Genomic DNA, 19,263 nt, shown 5'->3' on the forward strand with positions numbered 1-19,263 from the left:
ATATATATGTATATTTATATAAAAAGACTAATAATAGTATGTTATGCATCGAAAGCAGCAACAGCTTTTCCAGTTTCTGCAGTCATTTGAACAAAATTATAAGCAGCACATTCCATTAAAACAAAACAAAACAAAAAACAAAGAAAAGAATAATATCCAGAAAACAGCAAAGTTCTGTTGCTGTTGTGGTACCTGGCACCATTTTTTCTATTAGTCTCTTAATCATCATCTGGAAAGATAACATTCTAGAGTAATATCATTAAATGTAGCTCTGATAAAGCACAGTCCCTACTATGTATCATAAAGCAGGTATTAGATATTTTACATTCATAGAGGTATGATACAGCCCAGAAAAAAACAGGGGTAGCAATCTTATTTGCAAACAAAGTAAATTTCAAACCAAAACTGAATCTAGTATTATTAATGTTGGACGGTACTGTATCATAAGCTGATCTTTTTGATCAGAGTGTGCCTGCTATTGAGGTGGAAATGTGTGGCAAGATGTTGTCCAGAATTGATGACAGTCTGGGAAATAACAGATAATTCCTTATAGACTCATTAATTGCCTTATATTTCTGACCTGTATATGTAGAAGCAGAAGTATTTACTTTTTCTATAATCACATCAAGAAATATCTTGTTTCCCTAATAACAGAAAATTAAGCCAAATTAACAAACTCGAAGTCATTTAAGTCTTTAAGGTATTTTTTTCCCTCTAATACCTCAAATAGGTTTAGTAAGTTTATATCAATTTGAGAAGTTATTTTGAAACATCTTATTCTTTCTTTTAAAGTGTAGTTTCTATTGCCTTCATTTTCTCTTTAATAGTATGGGAAATTTTATATATGATTTATATATATATAATGCATATATGTATAGCTCATTATTAATTTATATATTTGATCTAACTTTTTAAAGCTGGAGGGTGAGCTCACTGACATTGTAACTACATATTACTGTATGTGCAGAGAGTATGTAGCTCAATATCCATGGCTGATTTAGTCATCTACATTGACTTGAGGAAAAAAATTTAACTAGGCCACTAATTTGTTTTAAACCTTGGTTTGATCTATAATTGAAATAGTTTCCTTAGTAAGTATCCAGCCTTTTTTGAATAAAAATGCTTTACATCTCCTATAGACTGAACGTTTTCTTCCTCCCAAAGCTCATCTGTTAGATTGCTACTCTCCAGCCTGACAGTAGTACTTGGTGGTCAGGACTTTGGGAGGTAATTAGATTGTGAAGGTAGATCTCTCTTGACCAAATTTGTGCTCTAGAGCCCACTCAAACCCTCTGTACCCTATAAGAAGGTGGTTGTGTGAGAAAGCCAGGAAGAGCACCAACCAGAACTCAGCCTGATATCAGACTTCCTGGACTCCAGAACAATAAGAAATTGGATCTTTAAAGGGCTGATTATATGTGTGCTAAATGAAAAGACAGATAAATTTATCAAATCTCAGGATAATAGCTCTCAAGATAATAGTTTGGTTTGTAAGCCTTCATCTATAAATCTTGCTACACATACTCAATTTTGCTTATCTAAAGTTGATTATTATGAAGCACTTTTTTTCTTGCATTTATTTTAGAACATACTACAATCAGCTTTCTAACTGGGCTTTGTGGGGAAAGACCACGTGTGAAAAGGCAAAATAAATAATCACAATAATTTTGAAATACTAGTTTACTTAGACCTGATTGTCATTTTTCTTGTCAACATGATCTTTCTACTTTCACTGCTTATAATCACAGTTTCATTGAAGTATAATTGACAAATTGTATATACTCTAGGTATAAAATGTGATTTTATATATATATATATATATATATATATCAGTGATTATCATAAGTATATATGTGTATGTATTTGAGGCTATTGTGAATAGGATTACTTTTCTGATTTCTTTATCGATGAGTTTATTATTGGTGTATAGGAAAGCTACCATTTTTTGTATATTCATTTTTGTATCTTGCTACTTTGCTGAATTTATCAGTTTCTAAGAGACTTTGGTGGACTCCAGTGTTTTCTAGGCAAAGAATCATATTATTTGCAAACAGAAGTAATTTGATTTTCTCCTTTCTTGTTTGTATCCCTTTCATTTCCTTCTCTTGTTCGCTTGCTGTACTGAGTCCAGTACTACAGTGGACCCTTGACTTACAAATTTAATTCATTCCTGAGGGCTGGTTTTAACTCAGGTTGGTCAGTTGAAGGCTTAGCCTCCTCTACACAGCCTTCAAAGTCTCTCTCCTGTACATAGGCAGATCTCGGTGTCCTTGGAGAGACATTGACCTAGGATTTCTCAACCCTGCTCAGGAAAAGGATGTTGTAATCTTCCTTCCAGAACTCTTCAAGGGTTAAATCCGTATCTGAGGCCATCTGGTAGCATAAGTAACTGGCGTTCAGATTGTAACTTAAAAATTCTGATCATAACCCAAGCTGTCCATATGTAAGGCTAGTCGTAACAAGGGTCCACAGTGTAGTCTTTTTTTTTTTTTTTTTTTGGTACCGGGGATTGAAATCGGGTCCTTGAGCTTGTGAGACAGGCAGAGGAACCACTGAGCTAAATCCCTGACCACACAGTATATCGAGTAAGAGTGGTATAAATCGACAACTTTATCTTGTTCCTCATCTTAGAGGAAATGCTTTCAGATTTTCGCTAGTCAGTATGATGTTGGCTATGGGTTTGTCATATATTGTTTTTATATGGTGAATTACGATCTGTCTACATTTTATTTATTCAGAGTATCATGCAAGGGTGTTGAATTTTATTTTTTCTGCATCTGTTGATGAGCATGTGAGTTTTATCCTTCATTCTATTTATTTGCTATATTATGTTTACTAATTTAGGTATGTTAAACTATCCTTGCATCCCTGCAGAGAAACCAACTTGGATCATGGAATTTAATCTTTTAATGTTATATTGAATTTGCTTTGTTAGTAGTTCATTGAGAAGTTTTACATCTACGTTCATCAGGGATATTGGTTTGTCATATTCTTTTTGTGGTGTTTTTATTAGGTTCTGATAACATGGTACTTCCAGCTTCATAGAATGACTTTGGAAGGGTTCTGGCCTTTTCTAATTTATGTTATAATTTGAGGAGCCATGGTATTAGTTCTTCTGTAAGGGTCTGATAAAATTCAGCAATGACTTTATCCAGTCTTGGACTGCTTTGTTTCAAGAGTTTTTATTACTGTTTCAGTCTCATTTCTTATTTTGAACTGTTTAGATTCTTGTTGGGAGGCTTTTTATTACTGCTTCAATCTCACTTCTTGTTATTGATCTTTTTGGATTTCTAATATCCTCTTGCTTCATTTTTGATAAGTCTTATGTTTCTAGAACTTTGTCCATTTTTTCCAGATTTTCCAATTTATTGGCATGTAGTTTTTCAAAGTACCCCCTAAGGTTCCTGTGAATTTCAACTGTGTCTGTTATAATATAATATCTCCCTTTACTCTAATTTTGTTTGTATCTCCTCTATCTTTTGGTCAGCTTAGCTTTTTAAAAAATATTTTTATCAATCTTATTAATCTTTTCAAAGAACTAGCTTTTAGTTTTATTTATCTTTTATATTGTTTTTTCAGACTTTCTGCCTGATGTTTATCATTTTATTCTACTGATTATAGATTTAGTTCACATTTTCAAGGACCTTTAGATGCATCATTAGGTTATTTAAGATCCCTGTATTTTAATATAGGCGCCCATATTTATAAACTTCCTCTTATTACTACTTTCACTGTATCCCACAGGTTGTTATGTGTTGTTTCTGTTTTCACTTGATTCACTGAATTTTGAAATTTCTCCCTTATTTCTTCAGTGACTCACTGTGTACTCGAAAATGTTGTTCAATCTCCATGTGTTTATTTTCTGTAGTTTCTCTTGCTCTTGATTTAGTTTCATTCCATTTTACTCTAATAAGATGCATGAAAATATTTGATTTTGTTAACACTTTATTTATGCCTAACTATATGACCTATATAGGAAAAAGTTCCATGTACTGACAAAAAGATTGTATTTTGTAGTTGTTGGATGGAATGTGTAGGTGTCTGCTAAGTTCATTTAATCTGTAATATAATTCAACTCTGATGTTTCTTGGTTGATTTTTTTTTTTTTTTTGTCTAGATGTTCTCTCTGTTTGTGAGAGTGGAATATAGAAGTCATTCACTGTTGCTCTATTGGGGCAATACTTGTTTTTGGTAGTACTTGTTATATAAAATTGGGTGCTCCAGTATTAAATTTCGTATATATTTATAATAATTATATCTTCTTGGGTTATTGTTCTTTTGATCAATATTTAGCGACTTTCTTTGTCTTTTCTGATTTTGGCTTCAAATCTGTTTCTCTTCTGCTTATAGTTTTGATTTTTAAATCACTTTACTGATAAATTTTTTCAGTTTCCTTTTGTAGTTATATCCCCTTTTAGTCATAATATTTTCATTTGTTATCCTTTTATTTTTATTCTTATAGTTATAAGTTTATTCTTATAGCTTACAGTTGGATTTTGTTCTGTTATACTAGCCTTTTGTATCTTTTTTTAGTTGAGGATTTTTTTTACACAGATATAGTATTATAGTATATCATACGATGTTATTTTCATTGCAATATGTCTTACTGTAAGATATTTGAAAATTGGTCATCTTTCATTTAAAGGTTTAGGAACAACTTTTTCTTGGAAATGTGTTTTTAAAGAGCTTTGAAGTACTGTATAACTGTCATTCTTGAAGTTGTTCTTACCTTTAGTTATATAATTTAGTAAGTTTTGGCGCATGCACACACCCATGATATCGTCACCATGATCAAGACAGTGAACACATCCATCCCTTCCACAGCTGCTTTTTTTTTTCCTCATTGAGTTTATTGGTACATTTTAGTTATATCATACAGTTACATTCATTGTTGGGATCTTGTACCTCTACATGACAGGTCTTGGTTCTCATGTTTTCCCCTTGTCCCTGCCCTCCCTTCACCCCTCCCCTTCCCCTTTACAAACACTTCATTTCCATTTTTTCATTTTCTCATATTTTTTTCTTTTCCCTTATTAGCTTTCCCTTACCCTTCCCACTTTCCCTACATCTTTAGCCCCTTTCTTCCTATTTCACATTGTCAGTATATCATTAGAATCTTACGTACTATTATAGTTTATTCACAATAAAGAGCTGCTTTAACACACATCATTGCTGTTTTTGTCTCATTGTTCTCTTAGTTTTTGAGAAGAGTTTTTAACTCTTTGATCTTAATTGTCTGTTTCTTTTTTCAGTTTTATAAGCCTTTGTTTCATGTAGTTTTAAGCCTCATCGTTAGGTATATAAATACCAAGGATTATTATGTCCTCTTGGTTTATTGACCCTTGTACTACTATGAAATGATCTTTGTTATACCTGGTGATATCCTTTCCTTTGTAGCCTGCCTTGTCTATCATGAATATAGTAAATGTCCCTGCCTTTACTCTTGTGTCTGTGTAGTGTACATTTTTCTGTATTTTTTTCAGTGTAACACAGAGGCTTGAGTGCCATGCTATGATGTAACACAGCTGAACCCTCACATGCCTGTCATTCAGTGCCAGGGAAGGCGCTCGATGGTGAGGAGAGCTGTTTCTGACCATTACCCCCTCTCAGAGCTTGGACTGAAGGGTGATATTATTTGTGATATATAGCATTATTATTTCTTGGCTCTGGTAATTATTTCTAAGGGCGGGCCTGATAGTAACCCAAGTTACTGTATTTGAAATCTGAATATTCTGAGGAAAAAAAACCCTTTAATTTCTAGAGCAGTTCAATACATTTGAACCATTGCTAGTTGCAGTATTGAGCTTTTCACAGCATGATAAATTAATAAGCTGTTGAACTCTGGGCCTTTCTTTGAGTCATCTGTTAAACCTCAGATTGGATCAGAAAGGAGCATGAGAATCTGTAGAAGAAGGCTTTGCCTCATTCATCATCTCCACCTATCAGAAAACTGATGGAGTATTTGTAATTGTCACAGAGTGGCAGGGGGACAGATGGTGGACTATCATCCTTATCAGAAGATGCCTCTTTCTCTTTTGCACAGTGTCTGTTTTGCAGTATTTCATTAGCTTCATTTATCTCATCTATCATTTTAAACAATATAATACATGGATTGTAAAAATGTGTTTTCTTTATCTGTAGAAGGGATCTTAATGGAGTTGAATCTTTTGTATAATTAAAATGCCCTGTCTGGTTTAAAAAGTTTGCTTTCCCTGTATGTTTAATTTTTCAAAATCATGTTGTGACATAGGGCATCATTTGATAAAAGGCATTATATTTCAGAATTTTTCAAATTTACTGTTTCACAGCATTTTAAACAATTTAAATGTAATGAAACATTCAAAGTTTTTTATGTTTTGGAGCATTTCTTAATTTTTTTTTTTTTTTTTTTTTGGTACCAGGGATTGAACTCAGGTCCTTGTGCTTGTAAAGCAGGCCACCGAATGGCTGAGCTAAATCCCCGGCCCCATGTAGCATTTCTTGATCAGTTGCTTATATACTCTGCCACCAAACAGTGAGCCCATTTTGGATAAATTTCAGTTTCTCAAATCTCCAATCATGTTCATTCTAATAGGAATTAATTAATTTTTCTCTATGGTGCTTTCATTCATGAAAAATGTTTGGATCATATCTAAGGAGTCTATGTAATATAGCTAATGCCATCAGGGGGAAATCAGTTTTACAAATCAGCTTTAAAGAGTTCCCTCAAATTCTTTCTGAAGGATAATCTCCTGTAATAGTTTTCTTGAGGAGTGATATAGATCAAAAGAATACTATAGATTCACTTGGTTTTATTCTGAGTAAAACTCTGGAGTCCAGAAAATTGTTCCTTTTTACTTAAACAGTTAGCCTAAGCCCTTGCTACACAGTAGGTATTGAATTAATTGTTTGTAAATTGAGGTGGACCTGTAAGCTGTTTTCAATATGCTGTATTTATGAGGGCACTCACTGTTCAGAATATATGGTTAAAATGCTGTCTAAAAAGTCTGTGTTTTAAATCAAGTTTTCCTTTTTCCTTTTTTTCCTCTGAATTTTCTTGGTCCCATTGATTTTCCTTCCCAGACACATCCATGGCTTTTCTGCTCTTGTGTCTTCCTTACTGCTTTCTTTCTCATCTTATCGTCATCCAGAAAAACAAATATACATCCCAGTCCCTCAGCCTCCAGCCCATCCTTGTTCTGGTAGAGGGGCAAGGAGAGCTGGAATGTGCCTCCTGCTTATATTGTTTCATGCTGTGCTCAGCAACCTGAAAAAGAGCATAATAATGGTATGTATTTTGAAGAATTTAAGAAAAACTACTTTATTCTTGAATAAACTGGTACTGAATTTTGGATTGCATAATTGATTCAAAAGGTATATGGGCGAAGTTGAGAGAAAAAAGTTGTTTTTCTAAATAAACGTAAAACATTTGTATTATTTTCTTATTTGCATAAATTTGTAATTTGATATCTACTCTGGTCTTTCAAACAAGCTTTTGGCTCCAGAGGAATGAGCTTCTGCTGTATGACATTAGAGTCTATTAAAGATTTTAAATTTTCAAATGAAAATACATTTGAAGGGCTGAGGATTTAGCTCAGTGGTGCCGCTGCCTGCCTCAAAAGCGCAAGGACCAGAGTTCGATTCCCAGTACCAAAAACAAAACAAAACAAAAAACCATTTGTAGAATTGTAATAATACTTTTTCCCTTTTCCTAAACAGGTATTTCAATCCCTTTGATCTGAGAAAAATAATATCCTTGAAAATTCTCAATTTTACAGCATATTTTTATATTTTGAAATAACGAGAAGCAGGTTACTTCCAATGGCCATATTTTATGAAATATTTTTGTGAGACAAATTTTAAGAGGTGTGTAAAAATGACAATTGAATAAAATCCTATATCATTTTAATTTTCCTGCTTATCCTAGTTTTAAAACTTTTGCATTGTTTCCCAAAGATTGTGAAACTTTCTGTAACTTTTTAATGTCTCTTTTAAAAATAGGGAAATGCAAGAGCCTTTAGAAAGAGTCTGATAGAATATTAAAGTCATAAACTCCAGAAGGAATTATTTCATTTAATATAGTAAATTATGTTAGAAAGGCCAGAGGTTTGGTCGGATATGCCATAAAAGGTAATTAAAAGAATAAGAAGGGTATAAACTTTGATGAGATCATGTCTACATAGGTATTAGTTTTGTTATATACATTATTAGTGTTTCATACTATAGCAATGTTTCTTTTAGTAAGAATTCACAGTTGTGACCTAAAAGCTATAGGTCTTATGTATATAAATGCATAGTCATAAGTAAGTAGCTTCTGTGTTTCTTGACATTTAGAATATCAGAAAAAGGAGGCTTTAGTATTTATTCTCAATCTCTTCTATTCCTTTTTTCTTCCTTCTTTTCTCCTTCCCTCCTCTCAACACTAGGGATTGAGCCCAAGCAGTGCTGAGTCATAGCTGGCCTTTTTACCTTGAGATAAACTCTCACAAGGTTTAGGCTGTCCTTGAACTTTCAGTGTTAGCTGCCTCAGCCCTTGAGTACCTGGAATTAGGTAGATGCCACCCTGCCCAGCTCTCTAATCTCCATGTTTTGCTAATTAAAAGACTGAGACCTAGAAAAGTCAGTCAGTTTGGAGTTGCAGACTTTGTTTTAATGTGGATTTCTTCATTTATAGTTCATTGCTGTTTCTCCTCAACCTGTTTCTCTACATCTAAAGGAAAATAATGCCTACTATTAATCATTATTTAGAATCAGCCATATCAAATGTGGCTAAGATTCATGTCTTCTTTTGTGTTTTTGTTTTTTTTTCCTCATTGAGTTTATTGGTACATTTTAGGTATACAGTACAGTTACATTCATTATTGGGACCTTGTACCTTTACATGACAGGTCTTGATTCTCATTTTTTTCCCCTTGTCCCTGCCCTCCCTTCACCCCCTCCTCCCCTCTCCATTTACAAACATTTTATTTCCATTTCTCCTGTTTTTTTCCTTTTCCTTATTACCTTTCCCCTACCCTTCCCACATGTCTTCTTTTGTTATTGTACAGGACTCCGCAAGGCTAGCAATTGTATTTTTTAAAAGTTACTAGGAAGGAAGGAGATCCCAGGACTTTTATGAAGATTTTTGATCCTGATTGATTTGCATTTTGAAAATAAATCATAGTTACTATGTCTTTGTTTATCTTTGTTTTAATTTGTGCCTGTGTCATAATGGAATTGTGCATAGGTATAAAAGATGAGTATGTTTTCCTCAGTGGTACCCACTCTTCTGTACAATAAATAATCCTACAATTATAACTTTATATAAATTGACTATAGGGCTTGCTTTTCCTTGTATTTCTTTAATAGCATTAATTTGGTAAAATTTAAGTAATGCTAATTAACTGTTTTGGGGGGTGGTACTATGGATTGAACACGGTCCTTTGTACTAAGCTACATCAGTAGCCATTTTAAAAACATCTTAAAAATATTTTGCTAAGTTGCCCAGGCCATGCTGGAATGATCTTCCTGCTCAGCTTCCCAGAATTCTGGGTTTACAGTATACCATCAGCCCCAGCTGCCCGTTAACATCTTGATCTAATTTTTGCCCTTTATATTCTAATTTCTCACTTTTACACAAGTAGAAACTGCCTAACACATTTAAATACTAAATTTTTATTTAACATTTTACAATTAACATTTTAAATTTAATCAGATTTTTATAGTATCATCTTCATGATCCTCCCATAATTTTTATAATTAATTCTCTGTTTGTGCTATCTTATTATGCATCTCACTCTAGTGAATTTTTTTTTTTTTTTTTAGTACCGGGGATCAAACTTGGGACCTTATGCTTGCTAGGCAGGCAGCAGAATCACTGAGCTAAATCCCCAGCCCTAGTGAATTTCTTTATAAAAAATTCTTTTCTATCTCTCATTGCCTTATGTTGATTTTGTACAAGTAAAATTATTTTTATTTTTGTTCTTTTACTGAACATTTATTAAATGCTAAGTAAAATGGGCTCTGAGATTAGTTGGCTGTTTAGTAAGGTAGACTTACTAGAAAGTTAAGAAATGTGATTACATTGAACAGAGGTTGGGGCACTCATATCTAAAGAGCTGAGTTCTTGATCTAGATCAGCCAGAGGAGCTTTCCACCCTTCTTGGTTTGTGGACGAAGCTGCTGGTGCACTTCCTGTCATACAGAAGTGGCTGGGGATGAGGGGAAAGACATTGGAACGTTTGTATTAAAGTAGCTCCAGAAAGCAGAGTGTGGTGTGCCTCTTTTGGTTTTGAGTTATACATCAGTTTGCAGTTGTCAGTTAACTTTGGCCCTCTTCCATCCTCAATATAAGAGAATCAGGCAAGTAAGGTGATTGAATCAATACAGATATGTTGCTACTTATTTCAGAAAAAACTCCAGAAGTTTTCCTTTTTGAAATTCATATTGTGCTATCTTTTACTTGATGGGAACCTCCAAAAGTTTGTTCTCAAGTTCTTTGACATGGTCAGACTCATATTTGATAGCTTCCTTGTTATCTGATATAGCGTAGTGTTTAGACTTATGATCAATGGCTTTGGTAAGAGGCCCTGGGTATTTACTGAGAAATGATATTTCAGCATCATCAGGGATGCTAATCCCTACCAGGTTGGTTATAGCAAATAGAATATTTGGTAAAGAAAGAAAATGTATGTGATTTGTATTCATGTATTTACACACATTCTTATATACATATGCCTGTATACATGTACATACTTATATATGTATATAGAGCTTTAGTTTTGTGTTTAAAGTTAATTGCCTTATAAATCTTTAACTTCATGTTCACTCATTTTGTTTTTCTGTGGCATTTTCTTTAGGATTCTTCAGGAAGGCTTATGAGAAGGAGTTGCTGAGGTTATTTACTTACATATTTATTAATGTGGTGCTGGGGCTTAAGCCTAGGGCCTTTGCACTGAACTACATCTCCCTCTCTCTCTCTCTCTCTCTATTTAGAGATAGGGTCTTGCTAAGTCACCTAGATTTGGGTCAAACTTGCAAACCTTCTGAAGTTTTTTTTTTTTTTAATGTTGATGATAGTTCATTTGTGCTCTTTGTACTTGGAAATTAATTGTACTTAGGTATACACTCCTTAGCTTACATGTCTCTTTGCACAACTAATACATAACTTCATTTTCTTCCAGCTTAAAATTTTGCTTTCAGAAAGATCTGGGGTAATGTAATTTCCCCTTGTAAGTTACTTGCTTTTTGTCCCCAAATGCCCAAAGAATTTTTTCTTTCTCTTTAAAAAAAAATAGAATTTTAATAGAATGTGTCTTGGTATTAGCCATTCTGGGTTAGTGTTTTCAATATGTGATTTACTCTTTTAATCTTTAATTATGTTCTTTTCATGAAAGTTTTCTTAATTTAAAATTTCTAACATTTGATCTGTTCTCTTGCTCTGGTCTTATTTTTCAAGGATTTTATTATTCTATCATTTATTATCTGTATGTTACATCTTTGCCTCTCTAATGTTGCCATTTAGTCATAAATTATTTTTCTTTTTCTTTCTTTCTTTTTTTTTTTTTTTTTGGTACCGGGGATCGAACTCGGGTCCTTGCGCTTGCAAGGCAGGCCACCGAACCACTGAGCTAAATCCCCGGCCCCTCTTTTTATTTAAAATGTGTTTCTTTTTTATATTTTATTTGTTTGAGGCATTTGTGTTTATTTACTCTTATGTGTTTTCTATTTTATTTTCATTTCTTAAGTGGATTTTTTTTGTTTTCAATCTTTGAGTTTTATGACCTAATTTTTGAGTTTTTGTTATTGTAATTTGTATTTTTCCCTCTGCCTTATTACAGTTTCTGTTATGTACTTTAGCTTACTATATCAGTCAATGCTTACTAGAAAAACATTTAATACAAGAATACACACACACATAAATTTACAAAATTGGCTTACAGTGACCACCCACAAAGTCAGATGTGGAACAGCGCAAAAGCTGTCTGTGTGCTGGAGATCCAAAGGATCCAGTTGAAGGCCTGGAGCTCACTGCATTGTCCCCTGTGAGTCCTTATCAGGAGGCTGGTAGGGAAGGCTCAAAAGCTCTTTGCTGGAGGCTGAACAATCTGTGCTGAAAGCCAGGAGATGGAGTCCAAGGCTAAGACTAGATAGAGTACTGTGAAAGAAACAGAAGCAAACCTTCCTTCCTTCTTCATTTCCTTTTTATACCAGAGTTGGTCTTCCACATGCAGATCTATGCTGATCCAATTTGAGTATTTCTTACTCAAATTGACACACCATATCTGGCTAGTTTTATAAACCTTTTAGGAGGAGATATTTCAGGGTAGCTATTTTAACCTCTAGTGGTTCCTGTTGCATTCATTTTGTGGAAAGTATCATGACTTGCTTCCTGAAATTTACTGATCTGTTTTCTGTTCTGCTTTCATCTATGCATTTCCCCTTTGTCTTCATCATGCCCTATTTGCTAATCAGTTTTTCCTGTGAGGCCTGTCCAGGAGGAGGCCTGTGGTTTGGTGCGGAGAGCCATGCCAAGGGACTGCCTTTCCTCCCCACAGACCTCACTGCAGGCACCCACTGCTCCCTCTCTTGCCTCTGCATCCTAGACCCCTTTCACTTTAAGTGCTGTTCTCTGTTCGGTTCTCTAGTGCAACTTTTCCTTTTTTAGCTTTCATTTTTTTCACCTTGTCATCTCCCTTTGATTTCTCCTCCAAAGACACTGAAACCTATTCTTTTTGAGATTCCTCATCCCCTAGTTTTATTGTGAATATTTTTATGCTTTTTCCTTTCCTATAAACTAATCTTCTGGTTTTTATATAGGAATTCAGAATCTAAAACTCTGCTGTCATTATTCTCAGAATTCTCTTTTATAAGGATTTTAGTGAACTACTCGATCAAGGTTGTAAAACCTTTTTACATACATTCTTTCTTTCAGGAGCCATGTCAAAATCTTCCTTTTTAGTTCCTTCACAGTTTTAATAGAGAAATAGCTGTTGGTTATATTGTATCACGCTCAACAGTGCACCTCCTTGATCATAAAAGATATTTTAATGATATTTTGTCATCTTGCTCTTACAAAAAGTAGAAAAATAATATAAGCCATTAGAAGCAAATACATAAAAACTTGAAATATGTTTATAGAAAGCTGAACAAAAGACTCATTCTAAGTCACAGAAAGACAAAATATAAGCAAATGGTCAAACATAAATACCACTTTTTCGGCTAACAAATTGGCAGAATTACAAACAAAATAGGAATAGTAGGCATTGGCAAACTACTTGTGAGGACATAAATTAATTCCCTTTTTTTGTTGTTCAATTTGGGAATATTTTACAGAAGCCTTAAAATATGTGCCATTTGTGACCTAAGAATTTAATTTTGGTGGTTTAATCATAAAGGAATACTTGGCTTTGTGTTTAAATATTAACTCTAGGAATATTTGTTTTTGTTTTTGTTTTGTTTTGTTTTATTTGATACCACAGATGGAATTTGGAACCTTGCACTTGTGAGACAGTCAGCGGACCACTGAGCTAAATCCCCAGCCCGTTATATTATTAATTATTGTATTAAAAAATTTAAATTGTTCAAATGTCTAATAATAAGGTGTTAATAAAATTAGTGTAGCCACAAAATGGAATACCTTATAGCTATAAGCTTATATTGTAAAATATTAACTTATGGTCAGTATATATGTTTAGAATATTATATGAAAAATGAGTTCAAATGGTTATAAATGTTGCATTCTATTTTTATAAAAATATATACATATGCAAAGAATGTTGTACTTTAGAATGATGAACTCCAAAATATTAGGTGTTACTTTTTAGGTATTAGAATTGTAGGAGGTTTTATCTTAATTTTATTTATCCATCTTTTCTATAATATAGAATGCTTTTGTATTAAGAAAGTTGTTACTGTTAAGTCAACCAAAATATATTAATCATTTTTAAGATTAAAAAAAATTAATGTAAGTATTGTATGTGTATGCTTGTGTGAATGCATGTGTAAATGAATTGTCTATTTTAAAAGTGTGCCTTTGGATAATTATAGGTAGAATCAAAATATGGTGCCTGCCACTGTTTGTTAGGATCCTTAGTGGTTTTTATTAGACATGTAAATTATATTTATACATAGCTGAAAATAGTATAATTGGACCTTTCAAAAAGTCAAAGATGTCATTTAGAATACTCTTTTTCTTTAGTGTAATAATAGAAATTACATGTCAGAGACTAGCCTATGTGAACTATTTAGGGGGCAGGAATGTTGAATAGTGAAAAAAATTGATCTTATAAAGAGAGCCAGTTGTTGTTTTGATCTTCACATTTGTTGTGATCATGAACATGATACCAAACATGTTTGAGTTGTTTTTCTGTATTTGTTAAGCATCTGTAAAATGTAAACATACTGCCACTTGTCTTTTAATGTTATGAAGATTACAAGAAATAATGTTTGTAATTTATCCAGCCCTTTCCTAATCACATAATAAGTGTTTCATAAGTGATAATGTGGATGGCGAGTCCACACACAACTTGCATTATACCATACATCTTATGGGAAATGGGCCCCTTCCTTTTCTCTTCCCTTTCCTTTGAAAAGAAAGAACCAGGTTATTTTTTTAAAGTTGACTTATGTGTAGATGGGTTTACTTATCATTCATTGTTTTTGATTAATTACAAAATATAAAGATAATATATAATAGGCCTAGTTTATCAGAGAAAATAATCCTTTCTCTATGTAAGAGAATATTTTTTCTTTTGGCTGTGAATTTTTGGTTTAGGAGGACTTCTCTTTTGGTATGCTGATGATTTGAAAAGTAAACACAGTTGTGCAATACAGACTCAGCTCCACTTCTATCTCTAAGGTAAAACTCACGAGTATGGACTCTAATCATACTGTCTAGGTTTGAATTTGGGCTGTCTGTTTGCAAAATTACTCAGTCATGATTTTGATCTAACTTTGGACAAGTTGTTTTATTATATCTCAGTATTCTCATAGTTAAAATACATGCCTTATAAGTGTGTTCTAAGGACTAAATGAATGATTTTATATGAAGCATGTAGTGTATGTTGTCTAAGCTCTTATTAGTACTTTTGTTACATTATGTTCTTTTTATTCATTCACTTAACACATTTTTGTTCAGTGCTTGCCATGTGCCAGGCATAGTCCTAGACACAAAAACATCCATGAAGGAAAGAAAGTCATTGTTCTTGAGAAACTTACGTTCTAATAAAGGAGGCTGTAATGAATGTGCGATGTAGGCAAATCCTGTAAAGAAAAAGAGACAAAGTAGGGAGATAGCAAATAATAGAGGGTATTTTTTAAAGATTGAATGGTCATTTTAGCTGAGGCCATGGAAATTTCTAAGAGAAGAATATTCTTGCATAAGAGAACCACTTAGTGTCCTGAGGTATTAATGTTTCTGAAGAATATGAGGAGGAGCAAAAAGACCACTGTGGATGCTTTTTTTAAAAGGAGAGGGGTGTATGGGGTCAGAGAGGTCAGTGATGCAGGATTTTGTTAGTCATGGTGGAGTGTTTGGATTTTACCCTAAGTGTGATGAGAAAGCAAGTTTTTATAAGTGGAATTATGTGATGTGATAATTATTTTAAAATACTAACTGGCTGCTTTTATAGAGGGATCAGTTAAAAGATTATGGAAGTGATACAGGTGGGAGAGAGTCACAAGTGACTTAGGTTAGGTGATGGTGGCCAGAATTGTGTAGTTGAATTAGGGGTTGACATTTGGGTTGTACTTGAAAAGAGACTAAATATGACTTGCTCATTATTAAATGTGTGCATTTATGCAAGTTTTTACATTTATTGAAATAGGAAACACTCTAGGCAACTTTATAGAGAGCATAAGAGTTTATGGACATTTTATATTGGAAATGCTAGTCATGGAAATTCTCTACATAGGAGATTTTTGAGAAGATATTTTTATGTAAATATTTGAAGTTTAGGGAAAAGGTCAGGAGTAGGGATACAATTTGAGCATTGTTCGTGGGTAAATAATATTTTAAGCCACTTCTTTTGAGGGATGAGTATGGAGAGAGAAAAAGAAAGCTCTGATGATAGCTCTGGCATAAACCAGTATTTGAATTCAAGAAGAAGAGAGTCAGGGATTCAGCTCAGTGGTTCTCACCTGCCCCCATACCCCCCCAAAAAAAAAGAGGGAAGGGGAGGGGAAGATCCAGCAAAGAAGACTTAGAAGGGATAGTGAATTAAGACAGTGTAATGACTGGGAGCCAAGTGAAGAAAGCTTCTCTGCGAGGGAGGAGTAATATTTAGGGCTGAGGCTTCAACAAGATGAGAACTAAGAGTTAGCCATTAGTTTTGGTGGCTTTGAAGGACAGTTTGTACCATGCTAAAAATTTTAAGGTAAAAACTGGCTGAAATTAGTTCAAGAGAGAATGAGGATTAAGGAAGTAAAGACGGAGAGGATAAATTTTCAATGTATCTTGTTAAAAAAGAGTAGTAGCCAGGGGCTAGGGATTTAGCTCAGTGGTTCCGTTGCCTGCCTTGCAAATGCAAGGACCAGAGTTTGATCCCTGGTACTAAAAAAAGGGGGGTAGCTGAAAGGGGTTTCTTTTGAGATACTTTAGGTGGAAAAAATTCAAATGATTTAAGTATAAAGGGGAAAATTAGTGGTGCTAAAAATAGGAGAAATACTCATATACAAAAGAAGAAATGAGATCTTGTGTATATGAGGAAGACTTGGCCCCAGATAGGAGCATAAGTGTTCATAAATAACAGAAGAAAAGAAAAATATATATACCTTTCCTTTTACAGTACACTTGAGGACGGGAATTGCATCCAGTCCATGTATTTTCAGCCTTTAATACTATCGATGTTCAGTGAAGGTGTGATGAGGCAGTGAAATCTCAAGTAAAATAAATTCTTCAAAATTTTCCCAAGTGACTGTGGAAACCAGGATTTCATATCAATTACTTTTCATCTGTATAGTCTTTTATATTTATTGGTCTTGTGTATTGGAATTGTATATTTTTAAACTCATCATTGTTATTATTTTATTTATTGATCTTGCAGGAGCATCTTTCTTTAAAGAAGTATATTGTTGACATTGTGGTTGAAAGTTCAGCTCCCTTGGAGTCTGTGAAAGATGGAGAAGAGAGGCAAAAAAATAAAAAAAAGGCCAAAAGGATAAAAGCTCGGATGAACTCCAGGTACCTAAATATTTTTGAGAACAAAGCAAAACAGAGTATTCATAAGATATCTTTTAAAGTAAATACAAGAAAGACCAAAAAAAAAAAAAAAAAAAAGGTTAAAGTTGTTTGCTTTCAAAAAGCCTTGGAAATAACACTGATGAGCCTAATTTATAGCCACTTTCTTTGATTGAGACAGAAACTGTGTATCGATCTAAAGCCCTTGCTTTCACCTGTTAAGAGCTCTTCTTATAATTGGATGCCAGAGTCCTGCCAAACTTGTGCTTCCTTCAGCATGCAGTAGTATGTTTAAATATGTGTAAACCAAGCCTATTTTTCTTTCCAACTATTGATTTTTAAATGAAGTATCAAAGAAAATCAATAGCAATCAACAAATAGAAGTCTGCTGGATGTAGTGTCAAACCCCATGACTGAGTTTAATCAATTTGGTTGCCTGTCACAACAAGAAAAAGTTTTAGAAATATCTTAAAATGGAAAGCAAGTTGTCAGACCTGTAGTTTATCATCATCCTCTGAAGTGACATCTGAAAATCAGACAACCATGTAGTACATCATTACCTCACTGGCATTGAGTGTCATCTGGTGACTGATGAGTCTCATTGGAGGACACAGATAGAGTTCTTCCTTAGTAGATAATCTAGTGATGTTTGGAAAGAAGTATTCTGAATATATCCTTACACCTTTATTACCAAATGTTCCAAAGATGGAGAAACTTGACCCGTAGTATTGATTATAAAAATACAGAACTAGAATAATAGTTAATGATACAGTTACTTCTCTGTCATTTCCATGTCCAGATTATGATCTATCAAAATGTCCATTTTATCTCACAGAATCAGGGCTAATTTCAAAGGGTCCATCAATACAAAGAATAGAAAGGACTTTCTTGATTTTAGTTTTGAAATCACTCCAGGTTTCTAAGAATAGTTTCACAGCTTACTTCATATCTAGTTCATACTAAGAAATTACCAACCTCCTGACACTTGTTCTTTGGTTTTCTTTTCTTTAATACTTTCTACTTGATGATGATTACCAATTTTATACCTTCAGTTTCACTCAAATTTAATATGTCTGACAGACCTGCTTTCCTCTGTCCACAAAACCCATCATATCCCATAATCTCTGTCTTCGTGAACCAATTCTATTGGTTCTGAACCTTCTCACCTGGATCTAAACCTTCTCAGTCATCTGCAACCTCTTTCTCCTGCACCTTACATTCAGTCTGATTACAGACAGTGCTAGGTTTGCATCAAGAGATATTTAGCTTTGACAGCTCTCTCTAGTTTTGCTGCTTCCCCTTGCTCTATGGGCTTCTCTTCTCTCTGAAGGGTGGCTATAGACCTCTGACCAGCCCTGCTGTGCCCCATACTAAACATCACAGGCAGGGAGCCTGGTGAAATGTGAGTCCCCTCCATCACTTCTGGAAACAATTTTCACAGTCCAGTTTCTTGTGCCTGAAAGGCTCTTTCCATGCACCAAACAGAGGGCTCCTTCTTCACTCCTTTCAGGTCTTTCTTCAAGTGTCATCTTTCAAATGAGGCCTGCTTTGAGGGCCTGATTTGTTTGTTTGTTTTTAATAAGTGGTGCTTATTTATTGAAGAAAACCTTAAAAATATAAATAATCGTAGTAAAAAACACAACTCTGCTGCTTCCACTATTTTGGCACAGATGTGTTTTTATGTGTATAACTATATCTATTGATTTTTTTCATTAAGACTTAGTTTACTAAGTGAAATTCACAGAGCTTACCTGTGCAGTTTGAGTTTTGACAAATCTAAATACCCATGTAATCTGTGCCCATTAAAATTTAGAATATTCCCATTGCCCTTTTCCATGGCCTGTTTTCTGCTGCCTTTGACCCAAGGCAGTCACATATCTCCTGTCTCTTATTGATTACATTTTTCTGTTCTAGAAATTCACACATATGAAAACACACACCTTTGTAATTAGCTTTTGCTAAGTGTACTGTTTTTTAAATTAGGCTATTGGTGTGTAAATGTTATTTATTCCATTTTTATTGTTAAACATATCCATTGTTTGGATAATATCACAGTTTTTTGTCCATTCATCCCTTGATAAACATTTGGGTTTCCAGTTTGGATCGTTTTTTTTTTTTTTTTTTTT

At 33.8% G+C, this 19,263-nt stretch overlaps 1 protein-coding gene across 3 annotated transcripts in view; it reads left to right on the forward strand.

Annotated features, from left to right (window-relative positions):
- Scaper (S-phase cyclin A associated protein in the ER) overlaps positions 1-19,263 on the forward strand; it is a 328,066-nt gene that overhangs the window by 103,295 nt on the left and 205,508 nt on the right. For all 3 annotated transcript variants that reach the window (XM_010626089.2, XM_010626097.2, XM_033756178.1), the window contains exon 20: positions 17,004-17,140. In XM_010626089.2, the coding sequence (XP_010624391.1) occupies positions 17,004-17,140 (137 nt within the window). The remainder of the gene's footprint in view (positions 1-17,003; positions 17,141-19,263) is intronic.

The sequence above is a fragment of the Fukomys damarensis genome, unplaced genomic scaffold (assembly GCF_012274545.1).
Source record: "Fukomys damarensis isolate Sample0158 unplaced genomic scaffold, DMR_v1.0_HiC HiC_scaffold_25, whole genome shotgun sequence".
Classification (NCBI taxonomy): Eukaryota; Metazoa; Chordata; class Mammalia; order Rodentia; family Bathyergidae; genus Fukomys; species Fukomys damarensis.